General features: G+C 39.8%; 1 protein-coding gene across 1 annotated transcript in view; it reads right to left on the reverse strand.

The window, feature by feature from the left end:
• Positions 1-23,667, reverse strand: part of DNAAF8 (dynein axonemal assembly factor 8) — a 94,945-nt gene that overhangs the window by 65,518 nt on the left and 5,760 nt on the right. Inside the window, exons 4-9 of the mRNA XM_080383507.1 lie at positions 20,813-20,909; positions 20,290-20,425; positions 19,169-19,315; positions 18,287-18,352; positions 15,809-16,174; positions 13,763-13,913 (exon numbers count right to left, since the gene is read on the reverse strand). Of these exons, the coding sequence (XP_080239633.1) occupies positions 13,763-13,913; positions 15,809-16,174; positions 18,287-18,352; positions 19,169-19,315; positions 20,290-20,425; positions 20,813-20,909 (963 nt within the window). The remainder of the gene's footprint in view (positions 1-13,762; positions 13,914-15,808; positions 16,175-18,286; positions 18,353-19,168; positions 19,316-20,289; positions 20,426-20,812; positions 20,910-23,667) is intronic.

Genomic DNA, 23,667 nt, shown 5'->3' on the forward strand with positions numbered 1-23,667 from the left:
TGTTCTTTAAAAAAACAACCCCAAGCTTGAACCATGGGGTTCTAGTTCATGGGACCTCTCGTTCTTCCAAAGATGTGGTAGCTGTAGCTGTAATTATTAGCTGGCTTGCTATTCCTATCTATATTCAATTTGCTGCTCCCAGCATTTCTTTTGTAAATTAAGAAGCTAGTCCACAAAATCGCAAAGATTCTCCAGTATACATAAGAGTATTGCTCAGTCAACAGTTATGATCCTTAATAAGGACCCTCAGGGCCCTCCCTAAGGCCTCCTGAGTGCGGATATTCTACAGGCATGGATGCACATTCATTTTGCAAATAGCTGGAGCTGTTCATGGGGTTCACTTTTCCAAGCTACTTGTTACAGCATCACCTGAGGGCTATGCTCCCCACTGCAGTCAGCAAAGCACAACATGACTGCACTTCTTGTACACATCAATGCCAACAGACTAAACTGCTAATTAAGGTGAGCAGAATTAATCTGAAATAGCCTACCATAGTATGAAACTAGCAAGCACACCCTCCTGTGAGCTGAGCTGTGGAACACCACATGTGAGCTGAGCTGTGGAACACCACAGAAACATGATGGGAGCAGGAAAGTGCTGAGCAGCAGCTAAGCAGTTGTGTTTTCGGTTGCTCCACATAGCCCATAATGAGGATATCTGCCTATGTCTTTACACTGAATTAGCCTTAATTTGATTTACCTGAATTTACTTTGGAAGCAAAGTAAGCTAAATCCAATTAAAGCCAGTTTAATTCTGAATTAAAATGTCCACCAAGGTGTTTAATGACTAATCCGCTTGACTAGTTAATGTAGCTTGACTTTTGTGCCTGTCCTCAAAATAGACAATTCCTTAAAATGGTTTTCAAAAAAAGTTACTAACAAAAAGCTACAAGCTGATCTATTGTGTCATCCAGTGTTTTGGTGACAAAACATGCGTCACAGGCACAGCATTGGCTACAAGTACCAGCTAAAAACTGCAATTAGTAATAAAGGAAAAACAGTAATGCAAATGTTTCTGATGCTGCAGACTGCACTACTAACATTATTGTAGTCCTGAGGAGCTAACAGAATTCATCAGGGCTTTGGCCCTACCACTGCAGTTCTTTGATGAAGAGGCCTTAAAAGAAACTCGCAGACTTTCAGGAAAAAATGACCACCTTCTACATCCTGTATTAGAGAAATGATTCTTTCTTCCTCTCTCCACAAGGGTGTGGAGAACAATGATAGGAGGCAATTCAGGAGCTAAAGATTAAAACAGTATCTACTAATGCTTAGCATGACATTTCCAACTATTCCAAATTTGCTTGGCCCAGCAGCAGGGGAGGGCTCAATAGGCTTTCTGACCAAGATCAGCTAAGAATTTTACTTATTAGGGCTCTCTCTGAGAATGAGTGAGGTTTTGATCAATGTCGGTCCTACCCTCTCCTTCCTCTGCCAGCCTCCTTACGGCAACAAGAATCTAGGTGTAGAAGACCTTTAACTTCAGATTAAGGCTAATGAACAAAAAAGTAGTTAGTCCTATTTAATTCTGGGCAAGAACTGTTGAAGTAAGATATGTTCAGTGCTTTCTGAGTATGCCTTCCCACAGCATTGCCCAATTTACCCTAGTTTACCTATGAAGAGAGCTTAATTTGCCTATATGTTACACTAGCTTTTATTAGTGACAGTATTAGATTATAAAAAGACTAAAATTGCTCAGATGCTGGGCTATTTTTGGTTGCTCTGGCTAGATTTGTGCTGTCAATCACAGACAGGCTTGCAGCTGATTGTAGTCAAGTGCCAACAATTACCATAGAGTAAATAAGATAAAATTTTCTATTTCCATTTTATTCTATTTCCATTCTATTTCCAAAATAAAATTGCTATTTTATTTTGCAATTACAGTTTATGATATGGCAACTTACGGCCCTTCAGCTCAGTTTTCCAATCAAACCTCCACCCCAGTTCTGGCCATCTTTCTCCACTCTAACATAACAACAGGGCAAGCAGAAACAGAAACCACACAGAGCAGCCAAGAAATAATCTCTCCCCAAATCCACACCAAAGAAAGAAATGAGGAAAAAGGAATTGCAAGACAACTTGAGGACACCCATATATTCTAGCCTTCAGCTACAGCAGCATTGAAGTTACACACAGAGGCATAGCCCCAAAGGAAACAACTATTCATTAAAAAAAAACCACAAACGTGTAATGTGAAGGCATCCATACAATCATTAAAAAAGTGGTATTTTACCTCCATATTATTATTTTTCTAAAAAACAGCTGTTTCTGATCACAGCAAGCTGAAGCTTAGTAGACATAAGTTTGTCAGCCAAGATTAACATTTTTTTTCTAATAAAATAACTCAAATTGGTTAAATGATGCTTTTCTTAACATTTTTTAAAAGACTAGTGTGCATTGCTTTTTTACTACACCTGCATGCTAGGTTAGACAAACAGCTCTGTTGCCCAAAGACTGGGACACATCATCAAAACTGTTAGAACTGGAATGACCAAGCAGCAGCTCAGAAGCCAAGAGGGCCAGGTGACAACTTTGCTGCTGGTTTCCAGCTGGGTACAAGGCTGACAGCAAGCAAGAGCATTTGCTATCAGCTGTTTGGGAACCATATATACTGGACATTCACAAAGTTCATTTTACCATATAGACCCAAGACAGCAGTGAGCATTTCCCAGCAGAATCAGCTCACCCAGTCTGAGGGTTTCTCCTAGTGAAAGAATACATCACGGAGAAACCATTATTTTTTCCTCCCTCTCTCTCTTTTTTGTAAAAAAATTTCCATTATAGTCTCTCTTGCAGATAAATAAAACTTTGATATTTCCCTTCTAACACTTTTGCCAATACTAACTAAACTGATGATAACACCGAAGCAATGTATCATATTCAACCAAAAAAATCCACTCTCTACTACACTCAGCAGATGCTACAGCAGCTAGAGCTAAATCAAAACATCCCCTATGTGTAAAATGAAGATAAGTTATACTCACAGAGTCTCCTCCTCCTTTACTGGAGGGGATGAGTGAGGGGGAAGGGGAGGAATAGGAAGAATCTTACTCTCATTGGCTGGAAGCTTAATCAAAATAATTGTTTTCAGCCATGTCTAAATTTATCCTTCTATGTCATCTGCACCCTAGCTCAGATCACAGATTTAAGAGGCAATCCCTGATGAATGGCAAATTAGGGACTGCAGAAATCTTTTGCCAAACGATGCATCTGCTGTACATTTGTAAATGTGAGCTGATTTCTAGGTACTTTAGCAGCTCTAGCTAATTTCTTTAATGAAAATTCTATACTCTTACACTGAAATAGCTCTAGCATTGCATGTTTGTGCTTCATTGTAGACATTGCTCATGTTACAAAATGCAAGCATGCTGATTATTAGTTATGTGTCTATTCTCCAGGCAGTCATGTTGCTAATGTAGGAGAGCAGATACTTAGGACGTATCTAACAAATCTGTCCAAGGCGAAGCTGATAACACTCTTTCATGGCTTCTAAAAATTCTTGCATTAGATGAAGACATATTGGAAATGTCAAGTGTTTGTTCATTTTCATTCTGTGGGGAAAGAAAAATTATGACAATGCCATCTGTTAGATTATTTGAAATTCTACATTAAATTGTAGAATAAACCCTGAAACCATCCAAAGAACTGCTTTATCATTGCAAAGTGGGAGCAATGGGTAAGAATCAGGAAAGTATCTGCATTTCCTGCATGCAACTGGCAGAACATTCTGTAATTAGGAAGGTAACATAATAACAAAATGGAGAGTACAACTGATGTTAATGGTCTGAATGGTCTTTCTGTTAATGCATTTTTGTACTAGATTCGCTCTCTATAGCACCAACAGCTTTCTGAGTGTCAAATGTGCTGAGGTTATGGATCTGAAAAATATGATGGTGGCAAGATGTTACTGAAACTTCGTGATCTGAACTGAGCTTCAGATTGCTAAAATGGAGGAGTTATGATCCTCCAAAGCAGATAACTCTGCCAAAGTAAGATTGCAGGAATTCAGAGCCGCATAATGGAAACATCATTTGCTATGATCTTCATAGTTCTCCAATGTGAGTTTAAGTTTGAAAAAAATAAAAGAAAATTTCTTTGCTGAAAGTTCTTGTTCTGGACAGTTATCCTTAGTCTTAGGCATGAAGAATATAACCTCTCCTGATTCAGAAGAAACCACTTTTCCATCTCTGGCAGCACGAGTGTGCTAAACCTAGACAGTACCTCTGCTGAAGCATAAAGAGGGCAAGTGTCAAAGAGAAATGTCAGCTCATCACCAGAAATTACTCCATATAGGAGTATAGTTCAGATGTGATGCACAGAAAGGATCTGAGTTCTGCTTGGCACAGGAATCACAGACAGCAAAATTCACTTTGTATACTTTTTCTTATTGCTATCAGCTGAGCATGGTCAACCCCAAGTGAAATTTAAAGTAGCTTTATGGTCCCCAAGATACTGGCAGACAGCTAATTATAGCTAGGATCAGTTACAATTTCTGGCTCAGAACCTGTCAGTACTCTGCAAAAATCCTTCTTCATCCTATCCATAATCCCTCTCAACACAAATTAAGACAACAAAGAGATGTGATGTAGTGTGAATTACATTGTTCTATGCCACTTCTACATTAGGCTGCATTAATGGAATACTGTGCTATCAAAGAGATGCATTACCCCTCTTCTGTAAGAGTCAAGGATCTGACCCACAGAATATGTTAGCAGAGAGACACTGTGCTCACTCAGGATCACACAGAAAATATTTTTGGCCCAAAATTCAACATTCCTTTATTCTGCTATCTGCAGTGAAAAAGACAACTCCACAGCATCAAACATTTTCTCCTGAAGAAGGATCTCGTACCCTAGGGTGCACTCCCTGTCCTAACCTGCTCACTTCTGCTTGGCCTGCCAGCATTCCTAATGTCAGCACACAGCGCTGCCCTGGCCACACTTGCCTCTCTCGTATATGCAGCATGTCTTATACCCTGACTTCCTGCTCTGTCCTGTCCTGGGCCCGAAACATTATTACTATTAGAAAGTCTTACACAACCAGCTAATGTTCTTTTTTGGACGGTGTCTTTCTAGTCAGTCAGAGTTCACTAGCCCTGTATACTATGAACAAAAAAAGAGTTTCTATCAGTCAGCACTGATAGGCAAGCACAGTTAAAGCAATGATGACTTCCTTGATGGAATTGCTCTTGAATTATTTCATTAGAAGATGAAATGTTCTAATTAGCATTTAAAGCCAGCTGGGAGCATGTGTCAAATACCAGCCTAGATTTCAGATGACTAAGGAACAATTCCAAAATAATTCCAATATTCATTGGAACACAGAATATTCAGAGGGTTGTGAAGCATGTTAACTAACCAAGTGTTTGAAAACGGGTATTTTCACTCAAATATGTTCAAGAAAACTCTGTACATTGAGGCCATTTAGCAACAAGTCTGAGTGCAGCTAAAAAACATTCAAGTAACCGGCACAAATATCTTTTAACAAGCAGCTGTCTTACATACAATCTCTTTAGAAATGGAAAAAATTTCTGACAAAGGCTCAACTCCCCAGGTAAACAAAGAACTGCTCTGAAAACTGCACTAAAATTTAAACCAAAGTAACATAGAAAACAAAATCAAATAGGATTCATTCTGAGACATAATCATTAAAAATGAGAAGTGCTTTTTCCATGATTTGTGTTTACACTACAGTAACACTTAAGAGAGGCTTAGAAGGATTCCTAGCCTCATTGTGCTAGTGTTCTGAGCACATGTAATAAAAAATTCCTCCTCTAATGAGTTTATACTCCTGGTTAATGAGAAACAGCTGAAATAAGTAAAAGAAGTTTAATTACTTATGCCTTTCATGTGAGCACAAGACTGGGAATTAAGAACTTGTGCCTCAGTCCTGGCTCTGGAATGGAGTGTTTCTCTGTGAAACCGCGAGGATAGTATTTCCTTATCTGAGGCTCTGTCTAGCTGGATTAATTATCAAAAGCTTGTAAAACCCTCTGAAGATGAAGAGCGTAAGATTATCAAGAATCTTCCAAAATTCATCTCTGTTCCCTTTCTTTACACTCCTGAAACAGTATCGTGGTCTCCAAAATGCAAACAGTAGCATCTGTATCTTCCATAGCATTGTTCGTCAAATGATTTCAAACTGCCTTGCAAATAAAATGCGCCACAATTTCCAGACCCACAGCAGGGAAGTAAATTGTACACTGTCACTTTGAAATGCTGTGATAGAGCATGGAATTGGTCCTCAGCCATCTGAAATCTAGGCTGGTATTTGGCATGTGCTCCTAGCTGGCTTTAAATACTATTGAAATGGCTCTAGTCTGAAACTCCAGGAGATTCACCATATACTTAACTTGGACAAAGCCTTATTTTTTTTTTCTAGTCTCTATTTATCTTTTCATGTATTTCCTCAATACTGTATGGAAATCCCCCAAGGAAAAAAAAAAGGAGGGGGGGGGGGAGCAAACTATGCTCAGCTGTTTTATCATGAAGTTTTACCAAGAACTCAAGTGACTTGCTTTTCAAACTATCAGTTACCAGTTTAGAAATGGATTGCATCCAGTCGTACAGGCTCTATGATCTTCCATCCAGCTGCAAAATACTATGCAGATAACCCTTCAGACCTGTGGATTCTCCAAGGCAGTAAATATGGGGGGGTTGTGAGAACTGCTACGTGCTTACAATGTCCAGTGAAGCTTCTGTGAACTGCAGGTGCTTGGCACAGAGCTGGACAGAGCTCTGTTTTTTTACAATAAAAATAACTGCATAATACTTCCACTCCATAATCTCAAACAAAGCCTTGAATTCCACTCCCTGCCACTAAGAATAATGCTTCCATAATTATTGTGTAATAATGTGTTTATAAGTTGTGACCCAAGCTTATTCCTCAGTGTGCCAAGATTTGGAACTGTAGTCCAACCTAAGTCAGTGCTAAACAGGAAGGCACGAGAAAAACTAGGAACACAGTTTACATTATACAGCTTCTTTAACAGTAGCATGGCCGTATCAAACAAGCCTGTACATCCCCTTTGAAAACCAGAGGGACAGATTCAGCCTCCTTTCATCTACAAATAGCATCACTGATCACAGCCCTGAAGTAAGGCCAGGAGCTGTGAATTCTATCCTGAGTCCAAGAGAGAGATTCATGGCAGAAAGTATTTCTCTGTATAATTAAACGTGACTGGCACTTGTTCATACACATTGCAGACTTAGAGTTGCTACTCCTGCCAACAAACACAGGACCTGTCAAAGAGCAAGACCTGAAGAGACAAAAGGTACAGAAATTATTTTCTGTCCTCATGCCATCTTCTAAATGAGAAATAGAATTTACCCCATGGACATTTTACATTATTGTTTTCTCTTCAAGTTTAATCTGAACCACCCTGCTAATGTGAAAGGAGGAGTATTTAGGACCTCTACTGGCAGCAAGTTCATGCATGTAATTCTGGAAGCTATATTCTTTTTACTTATATTAACCTTTCCTCTAAGCAACAGTAGCAAATGTTCCCATCTGCCAAGAACATGCATAAGTTTATTCAAGAATAAGCCTAAACTAATTTTAATCATTTCCAAGATATGCCAAGGAATATAAAGGATTAAATATTTCACATTGTCCTGGGGCCATTTCTAACTCCAGATAGAGAAACGGCACTGAATGCACTCATTTCTTTGTAAAGACCTGACTGTACAATTAGTTCCATAGCTGGAAAGCGCATTCAGCAAAGATGGGAGCCCCTGTGAAACCATCAGACTGGGTCTCCATGCAGAAGCTTAAATGGAAGGTTCCTTATGGCTTTTTGGTGGTCCTGTTGCATTCAGTACAGAAGGTGAATTCCCTGGTCCTGAGTATATATGCAGCAATTTGGCTGAGAAACCTATTGAAGCAGACAGCAGATTATCAAAGCAGGATTCCTGTATGTCTTTTTTTAACTACTCTCATCGTATGAGCAGAACTACTGAGAAGAGTCATCAGTCTGTAAAGTTCCTTTAATTTAAAGGAACTAATTAAAGACTTGCTTTAATCTGTGCCCTAAGAGTGCCAAAGCGCACACTTCCGTATCATCTCTTACTCAGAAAACAGACAGCAAGTAAGCAGACTGCCTGTGTAAAGGAAGGTGTTTATTACAAAGACATCTAAGGCCTAGATACTCTGCTTTGCCTATTAAGGCAAATCCTTAGGATAGACCTGTGCCATCCTGAGCCACAGCAGAGACAGCAGCAGCCTCAGCTCCTCAGTGTGCTGACTCCAGCCAAGGAGACCATAGACCAGCTAAACTCAAGCTAAGCATAAAGTACTGTGCCAGCAAATCCCTCCCATTTGCTTTCACTGGCACCAAGTGGGAAGATGAAGAGGAGGCCAGAAATACAGGCTCTGTGCCAGCTAACAGTTGCCTATGTTAGAAAAACATTTTCTTGGGAACCTCCATGCTATTCTGAATCCTGCATGCTGGACTGGTGGTACAAACAGGAACCTTGGCCTTCTGCTTTTGCATGCTAAATTTAACTACAACTCTAATTGCCTTAGTTTATTTTTAAGCCTTTCTTGAGTTGAGGCAGCAGGTTCATTAAGTACAAGAGATTTTAATCTTGTTTCAGGAACTCATTAAATACCTCACTATTTTTTGAAAAAAAAAAAAAAATATTTAAGAGCCATCTGCTGGCTGTTTGGCACATCGCTGCTAGTGACAACCCCGCAGTCAGCCCAAGAGAGTGACCTAGAGTGAAGCACAAGCCAAATCCAGCTCTGATGTCAGAAGAAAGATTTAGTGTAGGAAATACTTTGCAATTTTTACAATTAATGGGCTTTTTTTTTTAAGCTATAGTAAAATAATAGTAAGAGCTAAACGCTGGGTTCAATTACATTCCCACAGGTGCAAACACAGTTGCTTTGGTTCACTGTAAATGAAAGCATTTGGTCAGAAGGCAATTTATACTTATGAGATCGTTTGAGAATAATACAGCTATATAAAAATTCGGTTAGTGTGTCACAAGATCATTAAAATTGAAATGAGATTTTACAGTTTTCCTTGACTTCTCCAAATATGTATATTGCACCACTTTGCTGGAGATAAATTGGCTTTTCTTGGTTTGGTACAGAACTAGTCCAAAACCTCTTCCTTTCATAACTGGTAGATCAGGCCTTTGTACATTCTTTCTACTGAGATGTAAATTTCACTTTCTTACAGTTCTTTTCCTTTATGCCTTTACCGCACAGCAATAAAAATGGAGAATTTTTAGATACTGCTTAGGACATCACCTAAGTGCATTCATGTAAGCAGCTCTACACTGGAGTTTGTGAGATGCCCAAGTGCGGTCCAGCTGGGAAACTGTTAGGTCAGGATCCTGGGACCCACAGCCAATGTCCTTGAGCAACCCTTTGTGCTCAGGAAAGACCTAAGAAAAAGGCAATTTCAAATGCTGATGCCAGTGCTACTGCCTTAAAAAGATCAAGACACTCATACAACAGTAATGGGAAATACAGGCACCTATTTTAGTAAGACAGGTAAAGCATCAAAAGCATTTCACTGACAACTGTGTAGATCAAGGCATCTACTACAAGGAGAACCGTATGGGACCAGTAATTGAACTAAAAATATTTCTACAACTTTTGGAAATCAATCTCTACTTTCAGTCATACTGTGCTAATCCAGGGTAGCTATCACAGGAACTGAACATACAGTGAGTGTTTCAGCATACTCTTGATGGTAAGTATGACCCAGGAATTCTGTCAGGGATTTTCTTATAGAAGTGATATCAAAGTAAGAATAAGGTCATAAAAGGGCAAGGAAGATTTTGACCATAGTATAATGTTAATTTTAGCTTTGTGGGAATGCAAGCAGAAAATCTTTTGGTTGAAAAATCTACCTGACATTAGTAAGCTGAGTCAACCATGTATTAAGATTAAAATCCTACCAATTTTGACAGAAAGGTTATAGAGTCTGTGTTTACAAGATGGAAAAGAAAGTATCTGCATAATATATTTGTTCAGCTAGAATGACTTGGTTGCATGCCTGAATGTTTTTTTTTTGTAAGCCAGCTGTAAGGCTAAGCTGCTATAAGATGATGATGGTGGCAATATAATTACTAATACAAGGTTAGCCAAAGTGATTGTGTAGCCAAGAAAAATTAGATGCCTCAGTATGAATCAACACATTAATTTTCCAAACAGTTCAGCTGTATAAGGTAGATAAATCAGTGTTCATAAGGTACTGGTAACAAGGGGATTCCTAATAACTTTCAAACTACATTATCTTGTTCTGCCATATCACGATAAAACGATAAAGGCAAAGAGAGAATCAAGCTGAAGCCCCACTGAGAACACCTGTTTTGTTCCAGTAATGAAAGAGCTTAATAAAAGCTAAATACTACTTGCTGTCTGTTAAATTATCCCATAGCTGGATGTAAAGTATCAGGGCCATGAACACAACCCCCTGCAGTGGCTGAGCTGCCTGTATTCCAAGGCCAGTTCCAATGCAAGCTCAGGCATCTTAACTTGAGGATGAGGCTGCAGTGGAAAGAGCTGTGTGAAGCCTCTGCCAGGCCCTTCCCCCTTTGCTTGGGAGCTGCATTTCAGCTGGGACACTTGCCATTGGTCCTTGACTGAGCTGCACTGCAGCTGTACCTCTGCCTGGCCTCACACCTCATGCATCTGAACCCTGCCCTTCACTGATCTGGCTTTGTGGCTTGATCTCAGACCTGCTTCAACACTACAGACTTCCTGGGCGATCACTGGGCTGCCCGCTGACCCTGTGTACTGTCATCACTGGACCCAGTCCTGTCTGTCCCTGACTTGACTTCCTGGCCTTGATCTTGGACCTACTTCATTACCACAGATTTGCCAACTGGTTATCCTCAACAGACCCGCTCTGCTTTTTGTGTTTGGGTACTGTGAGTCTGCTCTCCTCAGTGGTGAGGTCTCTGCTCCTGCCCGCCTCGCTGTCGCCCACAGCTCCTGGCTTGTCTTCCCTTACAGAGTAATCTGCTCGTGCTGCTCCCCCACATAAAACTCAGATATGAGCTTGGCAAAAGTAACAGCTATTATCTGGATCCCTCTAATGGGAATGTAATACAGAAATCAACATTAGTACTAAGTTACTCTATTGTAATACACAAGATGAATGAAATGACAGATCAAACCCACTTAATTTTACATACTCCATTTAACTGTTTTACATACTGTGCAGCATTCCTTCTCTGTCTTCCTTGTCAATAACACTTACTCTGCTCAAATACTGAAACAAGCCCTATGCACATTACTCCAAACTACAAATTCAACCTGACCTTTCAGCACACATCACATCACCACTCTGCTGGCTTTCACCAGAACTGTAGATGCTCAAACCAGTTCTGAATTAGAGCCAAATGTTAAAATGTGGTTAAGGGTCCTATTTTCAGAAGAGTTCAACTCACGCCAGTCTTAAGTTTCACTGAAAGTTTGGGTGGTGGAGTGAAGCAGGAAAAAAAATATAAGAAAATCAGATTAGTCCACGCATTTTAAAAATAAGAGGTGGCTAGATTGCAAAAGTATTCAGACACCTAAAGACACAGACTTGACAGGCAGAATTCTTAGGATGGACCTGCTGATTTCCAGGGTAACTTGGTACCTGCATGTCTGGAAAATACAACTGGATATCTGCCCCTTCTTTAGATGCTTTAAGTACCTCTGAAAGTTAGTTCTTACTCTAAGTTACCTGCACTGTTTTTAAAGTGTTCTTCCCAAATCTGATTCTCAGTTATATTAGTGCTTCCCACAGAGTGAAGCTAAGTACAGCATTTGACTGAACTAGGTTAAGAGGGAAAAAAAAAAAAAAGAGACAGGAGTATTAAATCTGAATTTCACTGCTTTTCAATTTTATACAAGTCTAATGTAACCCTAATGCAGCTTTATAAATTTATTTTGCATTTCTTTCCCAGCATCTCAGCTACAGTAATTGCAGAGTTTCTAAACTTTCCCCTGATTATTATTCAATTCAATTATTTATGTACATTATAAATGGTCAGAGGAATTCTGGAAACTATGACAAGTGTTCCAGATCTGAACATCTATCATTGCCAAAACAAAGGACTTAAAAACCAAATTTGAAAGTGTGCTGCTCTGTCAAACACTGTGGCTTGTTCTTTGAATATACATGTTTATATATAGATATTAAATATTTTCACTAAGACACAGCTGCCAAATTACAGCTTCTTTAGTTTTAAATGTCAAAACATTCCAGTTTTTCTGTATTCCTATGTGCAGCAAAGGAAAAAAGAAAAAAAAGAAAAACTTGTTCTAATTTAAAGAAATACTGCTGTCAAGATTAACTTCAAGTAATCTTACAAATTACTTGTATTTGATAGATGATGCTGATACATTTTTCATTCTTAATTTTAATAATTAATATTTCTGAAGAACGAAGAGCAAAGTTGTCCACAGAATGCAGTTGTTATGGGTTGTGCTGATTTTGTTTCTACCAACAGTGCCTCCTAAAGTTCAGGTGCGTTTCCCTCAAGCAGGCTGTAAGTTAGTTTAGGTACCAGTCAGCTGTTTCTACAGCCTTCAGAAGCTGAGTAAATCCTTATGCCAATGTCCATCCTGTCATGACTAGCTGGCAGTAAAATCATTAAATCTACTACAGGCATATTTACACTGCAATTCAGTTACAGAAAGACTACAGCGTAGATACACCCTGAGCCATACTTGAGAGAAAGCACATCACCAAGCCGTTATCTTCATTTTATTGGCTTCAGTGCAGCAAATAGGGGAAATGACAGAGATGCAGAATAATTCAGCAATTGCATTGTCAGGAATGAGTTAGCAAGGCTCAAGTATATTTCTGATGAGCAAGTAAGTGCCTGCATCTTAATCAGGGCTAACTGGAATTTGGTGGTACCTCCCAGCAGACAGAGAGGAACAAGCCTGAGGACTAGATTCACAACCTGGACAACCTTCAAAACAGAGAGCCCTGTATAGTGTGCCATCCCTGCCAGAGTAGGCTGACAGGGGGAAATTCAGCTGTCAGTTTTTTAGTCCTTTACTTCTCATCAGTGATCAATCCAGTGTTTAAAAAATGAGCTTTCAATCTCCAGAAATACAGTAGTCTATTGCTTACAAAACAAACAAATCTGAATGGTACATCCCCCAGTTTGGGGTTGTAAGGTCTTTCAACTTTTGTACGGACAGAAGCACTTTGTTACAGCTGTTAGCCCAAAATAACTCATTATGGTGGACTCATGGACAAATCCTGGAATTTCTCATCTCCTCTTACCTTCTCAGGTGGCCTTGTGTTCAGTGAAATCAGTGCAAGGATGAATTAGGACTACATATACAAATTTTCTCAGAAGGAAAAACAGCCCTGTTCTCTGAGCCACATTTTAGGCTCTGGGGAAAAATATCAGGATAATCTCATACGCCCTTAATCAGGACATCAGCCAAAAGCAAAATCTGTTACTGAAACAACAATCCTCAAAACCTACCCACAAAACTGAAAGATAAAGCTGCTAGGGGCCGACAACCAGACAAGACTCAGGATAGGCTTTGCTTTAGAAGTATGACAGTAGAAATAATTCACTTTTTCTAAAAAGTTATGAAAAATCATGTGTGAAAGTCTGGCTCCATGAAATAGATGACATTGAGCCCCCTGACTCATCTCATCAGGTAACGGTGCTCCATAACAAACAGATTTTAAGAAATGCAATAAAAATCACATTTTGTTTCTAGGATCACACTTGTATTTGGGTAAGAAGCCATTCGGAAAGGGACAGTCCTACACTTAACTACTAACCATGTGGAACAAAACAGGGGTTTTCTCTGCCATGGGCTGCTTTCCAGTAACTGACTGCTGAGGCTTCAATGTCTCCAGCTGCTCCTGGAATCTGTGTCTCTCTTTCATCTGTTCTTCCTTTTGAGATAGCTCTTTCTTACTTTCTTCTGTCCTGAAAAATACACAGATTCTGCTTCGCTTAAGCTTTTCACTTGGGCGAAGAAGCATCCTTGTTCCTCTGTTTGCATTGCTTTTTTCTTATATTTATACCACACACTTGAGGGTGAATCATGACATAAAAGACTAAAATAGATTTAGAAAGCACTTATGGTGTTTGTGGGGGGACACAAGAACTTGTCATTGGATGAAATCACATCTCTAAAAAAAGAAAACCAAAGAAAAGGAGCAGACCTCAAGCCTCTGATAAGTGGCAAGAAATATCTGGAGACCAGAACTCCATTAAGCAGAGGCATGTTTGTGATGTTTCACTCCATCTCCACACCAAAATTCTCAGTCTAACTTCATTTCCTTTCCTATCTGCAATAATACAGTGACAAGTTTCCTCTGAAGGCCTTCCATCTTTCTATATTTTGATGTCTGCATAAAGATTTCATCTGACATTTCCATGGCAAAAATTAAGTTCAATTTCTTCTGAATTTTTCAAGCCCCAGGTGCCACAGTAATAACTAGAATAGCAAGAAAGAAAACTGAAATTTGTCAAAATTATTTGAGCTATTACTCAACAAGAAATAACCCAGATTCTTGCCAAGCCATGGTCTGCCATCTATGTGGCAGGCTAACAGGTAGACAAAATGGGGTTTTATAGAATCAACAGAAGCAATGAGCTTTAATGTCAGGAATCCCATAGAGGAAAAAAACCTGCAACCAACCATCTGCCATTTAAACCAAGTACACAGTAGCTACAGTTTCTAAGTGGCAGGGCAGGCAACTGTTTAACACTGAGAAAGTAATAGTCTCTAGAGCAGGCAGATTCTAACTCTTTCAAGGGCTCCTATGTCAAATTCAAAATGTTAAATTTCACTCTGAAAATAGCAGGCAGAATATAACCTTTGAAAAGTCACTATAATGGAGCAGGTGCATAAGGCACCCACCTGATTTCACTTTAAAATTAGACTTTATGCAGAATACACTACATTAAACTAAAAGTCCAATGAAGCAGAGGCCTAAATAACTCTGCCATTTCCTCAAATGACACCATTCTTATTTCTGTTAAAAAAAAGTTTTCCAAGGTATCCCTGTGGTACATCTCATTCCTTATCGGTGTACTTTGTCCCTCTAAGCTCTTGCACTTTTCTTGGTGTCAAGGAGTCAGAATTGCTTTCTTTAAGGAAAAAGTTACATGGGGAGACATAGAATCTTAGAACTGCTTAGGTTAGAAAAGACTTTTAAGATCATCGACTCCAACTGTTCTGGTTTGTAAAAGGTTTTTTCTGCTGGGAAACAGAGTAAGCCATTTTCTATACCTCCTGGGAGCACAACAACAACAACAAAAAAGCTTAAACTGGAGATAGGATCATTTAAAGGAGACTTAAGGAAAAGCTTTAGACTTAACAATAATTAAAACAGCAGAATGTACTACCTGGGGAGTCAAGGAATCCTCACGTTGAGGATGTCAAGACCAAGTTATATAAAGATCTGCCAGGAAAGGATTAGATTTTTTTGCCTCACTATATTGGTACAAAGAGACAGACCCTTTGAAACCCATCTTTTATATGCTATGCTTAGTAAATCTCAGAACTGTTCTTCATAAAGTAGATCAATAGCATGTTATCCTCCTCTTATATAGACTAAAATCAAAAGAAAATGGCTAAATTTACAGTGTCAGAAGTGCCACAGCATGTCTAATCCCAGGTCAGTTCACTAATGTACTGAGCCTGGCTGCCTCTAAACCTTTAAGCAACAACAGCCAGGATGGGCTGTCTTTCTAGGTAACGAAACAAGATATCCTTTTGCTCCAGCTTACAGACCAGATAAGTAATGTTCTTTAATCTTTGACAACTAGTTAAGCCATAATCAAAACCACTGACAACTTTTCTTGTGTGATACCTTGGCAATTCTGTTGTAGTTAGAGACTCTGGAGCATTTCCTGAATTTTGAACCTTCTCGGCTTCTATTTTGTTTCCTTCTTCTATGTCAGCTCCATTCCCCCCACAGCTTGACAAGGGGGTATTTCTTTTCTCTGGTTTCAATCTCTTCAGTTTCCTGGGATTCACCTTAGTGGTCTCTTGCCTTACTTTAAAATATTGGTTTTGACTTATGTTAGAGGAACCTATTTCTTCCAGACTTTCTGGATCCTGTTTTGTGCCTTCAAGTTTTTCAGTCCAAGTAGACATTCTAGGAAGCAGCTCTGAGTCTTCTTTACGGGCTGTACGGAGTTGTTGCAGTAGCAGGCTTTTCCCTGAGCAATTCCTCCTGCAAAGAAAATAAAAACCTGATTTAATCAAGGTAAAGTATTGTATGAATAAATTCAGACTCTGAGGAACTTCTCATATGAGTGACACCACACACCTACTAGAAGAGCCCTGAAAAAATGTAATGTTGGCGTGGAAATTAAGAGTCTACATATTTTTGTCCCCTTTGGATACAGTGGTTGGTATTCAAATAAGTACAGCAGAAAAGTTCTTCTAATAATTTTTAGGATTTTTGAGCGTTTGCCTTAACTTCATCCATGCCTCCTCCGGGTTAACAAGACTGCTAAACTGTCAACAACCACAGTATTGTCATAGTACTCTGTTGTGAAAAGTCCTACCATGATATAATGGGCAGATACAGTTATTTTGTCTTGCAGTTCTGTCCAATGATCAGCCTCCCAAGTCATCTGCTACAGGAGGACTACCATCAATTCATAGCTGGTCTAGTGATTATTAGCAAATAATATGCCTTACTTTAGTGGCAGCTGAAAGTACACAGACTGAGTAACAGATTGACTTGGATATTAATGATGTGGTTAGGTGGTGTGTACAAGTACACAGCATCATACCCCTGTCTTATCTAAAGTAAACCTATGCTTCTCAGAGCAAAGGATAAAACAGATGGAGAGTATTCCTCCTCCTTAAGGATCTCACATCTCCTGCCATCATAACCAGAACCATCAAATGATCATTTATCATTGATGACTGGACTACTGAGAAACATGCCTAAGTAGTGGCAATTTTAGGAGAGTGCCACGTACTGGCGAGCAGCCTTACAGTATAGTGCTGGAGATGGTACTGACTGTCCAAGCACTCTGCAGATAAACCAACAGTGTATTTTCTAGGCTAAGTGCCTGGAGATCAAAAAGACTAAGCCTCCAATGCCTGAATACACTGGTATATTGTACCACAGAATATGTAGCCCTGTTTAATAATTCCAACTGGACAAGAGTGAAACTAGCATCGACCCCTTGTGAATGAGATCAAAATCTTGCCCTACTGAGACCATGAGGCTTTGTTATTTAGAAACAGAGCTAAATAACATTTGCCAGGCATTCCATTTGTGTTTGTTCTTCAGTAACATTAGAACAAATTAAAATCCAATCAGCTAAGCTCTGCTGTCCATCACTCCAGATTTACACTGATGCAACTTCTGTATTTGCATTAGTGCCAGTGAGAGTTCCCCAAGCATCATCTTGTCCCTGCTTTATGCTGGCTTTGGATTAGATGTTCTAAATTATATTGAGTGTTTAGGCTCCGTTCCTTGTTGAATCATTTATTCTTTCAAACCATTTAAAAAAGGTAATTGGCTGGCACAATACAACAAATGTTCTGCTTGTCCTCTGCACTACTGGAATGTGAACTTACATGCATCAAACTTCTAGATGTAATCCAGAGCACAAATGCAGTAAGATGTTTAAAGCCTGACATGCCTGCTTCACATTAAACAAACATCTAAACCTATGGGTATGAATCAAGCCCTGAGTTTAGCAACAGGAAATGGCTGGCATCTGTGCATACTGAAGAATTTACAGTTTAGGATTCCATCCATCACACTTCCCTCCCCCCTTCCCCTCTTCCTCTCCTCCTGCCAATTAAGGGGAATTGAGAGCATCCCTGCCCACACAATGTATTCAATATTCTCTTTAAATCAACATCTATCCTAGCCTATCTTATTATTTCTAAAAATAAAGGTTTATCTGAGTCAACTCCCTACAACATTTTCAGCGTTTGGTTCTGAGTCATTTAAAAGCAGTTCTCATGTCACTCAAACAAGTCTGAAGAAAGACTCCGGTTTCCCAGCCACCCAGGACTACCTCTACTTGGTTTTGAGCTGTTTCCATGCAGCTGTACAGGAGCAAGGTGCTACACTGCCTCAAGGGTCAACAACTATTTTCTAGCTTCAGTATCTTCACCATGCAACAGAAAAAGAGTGATCTCCTGAGGCCAGATTGAAGCACTTTCACTATTGGGCTTTTTTGTGGTGAAGACCAGGAATGGAGATATTTCAGTACACGAGCTATCACTATAACCACCGTTAGGGCAATTATTTTACTTTCAGAAAAAAATAATATTGTATCATTTGAATTAGGGTCGTGGTAAAGAACCTTACATTCTCCGTTCTGCTTGGTCCTTTATCATCATAGGCTCTTCCTCTTCAGCTGAGGTGTCACTTGCACTACAAAACAAATTAGACCATATTAGTTAATTCTATTCCAACTGGGTGTTGGCTTTTTGTCATTTCTAGGATGCAAACTTAGAACAATGAAAAAGGGAGAGATACTTTCAGGGAAGATCTCCAGGTGTTATAGATCATTCTTCACACTATGACTCCAGAAAAAAAAAGTTTCAAGCAACTACTTCAAAATGCATTAGCTCCTCAGTAACTATCACCTGTGTTAACTACAAGGTCTCTTCCAACTACTGTTTTCTTCAACCCCTTGCTGCAGCAAATACACATCCTGAGAAAGGAGCAAACAGCTACCTCGGACACTATGAGCTCTAGGGAAAAGGATGTTTGCCAGAATCTCTTGCAAATTCAGAAGAATTTGGCCTCCCATAACTGACTATAAGGCTCTTTTATTTTAAAGACAGAAATCTGTCTCCTACAGTTGCTTGCCAGGAATGTAGCAAAGGATGTCCATTTTGCACAGTGCTGTCAGAATGCTAGCCCAACTCAGACAGCTGCAAGCATTGCTTTGCAGTCACTGCTCACTCCTTTATAGATGGAAACTTTCTAAATGTTATTTCCCTGGATGATTTGCATGTCCCCTTCTGTGCTGCCTGCATCCCCACACATTTACTTGTTCTGAGACAAGTTATGCTCTCCCGAGAACATCTGTGCTCAGACAGGGGCCGTGCCTTCCTACCAAGGTCACAGAGGTGTGGAAGAAGTGAACACTTTTGAAGTTACATTTCACCAGTATGAGATGCAGAGAAGGTTTCGCCTTTCTACTTTTTGTTACTTCTCACTAACAATAAAGCCAGAATTTACCTTTGTTTCTCATCAGAGAACATTACTGACTTCTGTGGTTTAACATCTCTTAAATCTATGTACACGGTTACAGGCTCTGGCAGGCACTGTAATCTCATCATGTCCGTCCTTAGAGAACTTCGTGAAGACGGTAGCAAGGCAACATCCCTAAGTATAGAAAACACTGTTTCAGCATGTCCTCTGCCTTATCCAGACAAGAAGTCCTGCAGGGTGTGGATTATGATCAAAATTGGATTGTGACAGGAGCTTTGTGCTTGGCTACTGTACAGATTCAAACTGCTTCTGCCTACTATCCACCACCTTTCAAAGCTGAACTTGAAAATTCAGCTTCCCCCAAGGAATACAAACCACAGGCAGTAATAAGGGATATTTAGGTCTGAAAAACTAACAACATCAAACCATTCTGTAGAACAAATGCAGGCAGTTATGGTACCAAAGAACTTACAAGTTTGAAGAGCCCAGTGCCAACCAGTAAATACAGGTCCCTTTTTCTTCCCTGCCTCCTTTGGCAATTCTGTTTTATCCTTCAGAGCATGCAAAGTGCAAACCATCTTCATGGCTCTCCCTGCTCTGGCAATGAGGATACTTGTCACCTTCCCCTCTACAGAGTTGTTTCACTACTGTTTCCTCTGTGATGCCATCATTGATGTTGATCCCTCCAGTCTGGAAACCCACTTCCTTCACACAGAACCCTCCAAGATGCACTGACATCTCCACTGATACCTACCAAAAAATTATCCTGTATACTTCAGCTAAATTGAGGTACCAGCAAGAGAAACTGGTACCCTAAATGACAAAAATAAATGTGATCATGATAATTTGCTTAGCCTTGTTTTCCTGCCTTTCTCATTCATCCCAAGTGTCTGGTAAGGTCTAGAGTCTCTAGACAAAGGTGGTGGTTGATGGAGAACACTAAGGTGGCAGGATATTGACTGTTTGTCATCAAACATACACGAAGGACTGAGTCTTAGTTTTTCCTTTTAACAACCCTGTTGCATATTCCAACTACAATCAGCTTTCTGCAGAGACTACAGAGAAAAGCACCTATAGAACACCATCAGTTTCAGGTACCCCTACTGGCAGTCACGATTACCTCACGCATATGACAGAAAAGGACCTACTTATTCTCTTGCCGTTCTTGAAAGGAGAGTTTGGCTGATGGCCACCTGCAGTGTGGAGACATGGTCCTGGACTGCCTGGCACACAGCTCTTTTAGCTTTTCCATGAGCTGATTTTCAGACCTACTCCTGAAGGTCTCTATGAAGAGCAACAAAAAGAATCACCAGTTGTGGTCTTCTGCCATGGGATCACCCAACACACCTCCCCATTTCCACATCACCCCTTTCTCTACAGCCAGTCACAAGGGGAAGGATAAAGATACTATTGTCATCTGGCTCCAACTCACTTCAAACCTTCATCTGTCTTGTCCGATTCACTTTTAGACCATAACAGGCCACAAAGCACTGGTTTCAAGCTATGAAACCAAGATGAAATCTTGAGGGAAGCTAATTAAAAATGTTTTACAGAGGCATTAAAAAACCCGCTACGATTTCAACATTCAAGATGCTGCTGCAGGAAACAGGAACCTGTTTTATATATTTTTGTACACTTTCAGCAAAGTTGGTATTAATTTAGCAATGTTACCATGATCTGCTGAGGAGAAAGCAACTTCTGCACGAGTGTTATCTTTCTGCTGCACCAGCTCCTCAGGATCCTTGTGTAGATCCCATTTCTCAATATTCTGAAAGAAGACAGCCAAAATGTGATAGAAAATTCATTCCCAGAAGACTGCTACAAAAGACCTTTTGACTCATGTTCTTTGTAGTAATTCCATCAGATTCTTCTGGCACATATAAATACACAAATGGCATGGAAGTTCTTATTTCCAGTACCACACAACTATCACTTGCCACTAGATTAATCAGTGTGTCACTCTGTCACAGTTACTTCAGCATAAGCCTCAACATTTGGCACAACTAACAAAAGGATATTTACAGTTTGAACACATCACTGCCAAGGCTTTGCACATCTAGCATAGCCAAGTGCAGTATAATTACTAAGAAAACCCAGTGAAGGATTAATGAATGTTCATTCAAATATAACAAAGGTGAAGTACCTTCTCCTTCCCCACTTAAAGCTGCAAAGTCTAGAAGTTGTTTCTACAATGGACTGAACTGACAGCTCCTTAAAAAGAGAAACATAAGCCCATCCAAAATATCCACCTGGTCCGTCTTGCCATAAGCTGGGACGTAACTCATGTTGTGTCCTCCACACGGCTCAGTATTCCATGTGCATTCGCATGGTCGAGCCTTTCCAACAGGAAGTAGTCCCTTTCATCCCTCAAACCCACTAACAGTACCAGACACCAGCAGGTTTTATTTCCCTCTGGCCATCCCCCACAAGTACCTTTCCTCACCCTTTCACTGCTTCCAATAATACCCTAACTGCACTGCCAGCCTGCTTTAAGCAGTTCCCCAAGGAAGTGCTGTAACCAAAGGAACATATCTGCTCTGCCTCTTTGGACACTGCATCTATCCAGTTGCTTCACTGACTTCTGCTGAGGCTTTTTCTCTGAGAATCATGAACCCTTTCAACATAGGCTACAGAAAACTACTGGCGACAGTAAAACAGATCAAAGAACAGCCTGATACAAGACCGAGCACACATACTCTGATCCTGAATAATGCTGAGAACTTCTTACTGCCACTAACACGAGAAGGACATCTGGTTTTTCACTCCTTTGAGATGAGGCCCACAGCTTTTTCCACTCCCTTCAACTTCCGACTAGGGAAAATTCCCATTCCTCTAGGTACAGTCAGCATCAGATACAATCTCACAGCTGCTTATCAGGCACTGAAGATAGGACCATCAATTTCGTTGCCATGAATCATACACACACGCTGAGGGTATGCTCACGCTGCACACTGCTAGCTTAAGTACAAGAACCAGTCTGCGATGACAGAAGTTCATAAGCATTTAGAGCACTGATTGCTATCCCCTCCAAATATTATTTGAAATGAAAGTTTGAATTAAAAATATTCACATCCATCGAAATACCATCACCAGAACTCAGAAATACTCATGAATTTTTTTTAAAAGGAAGGTGGCTGTCCATTACAACAATTGTCAGAACTACAACTAACATGTATTTCACAGGACCACTCGAGCTTTTGAAAAGCAGAAGTAGTCTCCAAAACAAGCAGTTTCACCTTGTAAAAACCTCCATCATCTGCCCCTCCCATTTAAGAGAAGATTCTCTCTCTGCCCTGAGCAATAAATCTTCACACATACCTGAACCATGATTAGATCTATTCTAATATTACATGCTGCAGCTGATGAAAGGTAAAAGCCTGATGAAAGTCACAAGCTGAAGTCTCTCACATCAACACAAAGCTAATACTGGTTCAACAATATCATTGAGATGTATTGGTCTGGAAGAGTGAAGAATGACTGACAGGTGAGCTTACTACAATGAGAACTGTCACAGGTCAGTACAGGTGCTGTTTTATCAAACAGCCTGAAGAGAAAGACAACATATGCGTTTGCTTTAATTATGATGCCATTAGTACTAAGCTTCTTTTTCAATAACAGTGCTTAAATACAAAGCATTATAATAAAAAGATCGAACTACCATCTAACCTGCTGTATTAAGGCTTAATCCTCCTAACCCTTAACAGGAATAGCAGTATTGTACTATACAGAATCCAGAAGAAAAAGAAATTAAGATTTGCACAATTTCATTTCTAATACAAAAAGGAACTTAAAAAAAATAAAATTAATATTAAAATTAAAAAAGAAACTGTATATTAGTTTTAACAACTTTACTTGACATAAACTGAGGTACCTTGCTGAGCAAGGATGAACGAACCACCTTTCAAATCTAAACACATACAGCACGCACACAAAGAATACATACAGCTTTGCCCTCACTTTATGGAAGCGAGAATACACTAAGCTTGGTCTCAGTACTGACCCAAACTTCAGTTCATTGAAGCCAGTGATATCAAACAGGTTCTGAAAGGAAAACTATACCTCCAGGATTAAAAGAGCAACTAACTTAACACAAGGTGAAATGGGAATTAAAGCTAGAATCACATAGAAAAGATCCCCGCCAATAATGGCATGGTTAAATGATGCAGCACAATTTAAAACACAGGCACACAGCTGTGTTCTTTGCCTATACTAGAACAGCTCTAACACCAAAAAAGTTTATTTCTGTGAGTACAGAAAGGGGAGTGAAAGGGAAAAGGAAACATCTGTACTCTGATTCTATAGAAGGCTTTGAACAGAAATACCAGGATCATGTTCTGTGCTAATTAAGTCCTAATGACCTTAAAAATCAGTAGAAGAAGCAGAGATCTGTAACTGCAGCACTGAAGACACAACCTCTCCATAGCAGTTAAATGCACATGAGCTGGTAATCTCAAACCTAAGCACCTGCCTTAGGTGAAAGGGATTTAAGACTTCAGCAACAACCCTAGCCACCTTCTCTTCTCATC

Source organism: Falco punctatus (genome assembly GCF_963210335.1).
Source record: "Falco punctatus genome assembly, chromosome: 4".
NCBI lineage: Eukaryota > Metazoa > Chordata > Aves > Falconiformes > Falconidae > Falco > Falco punctatus.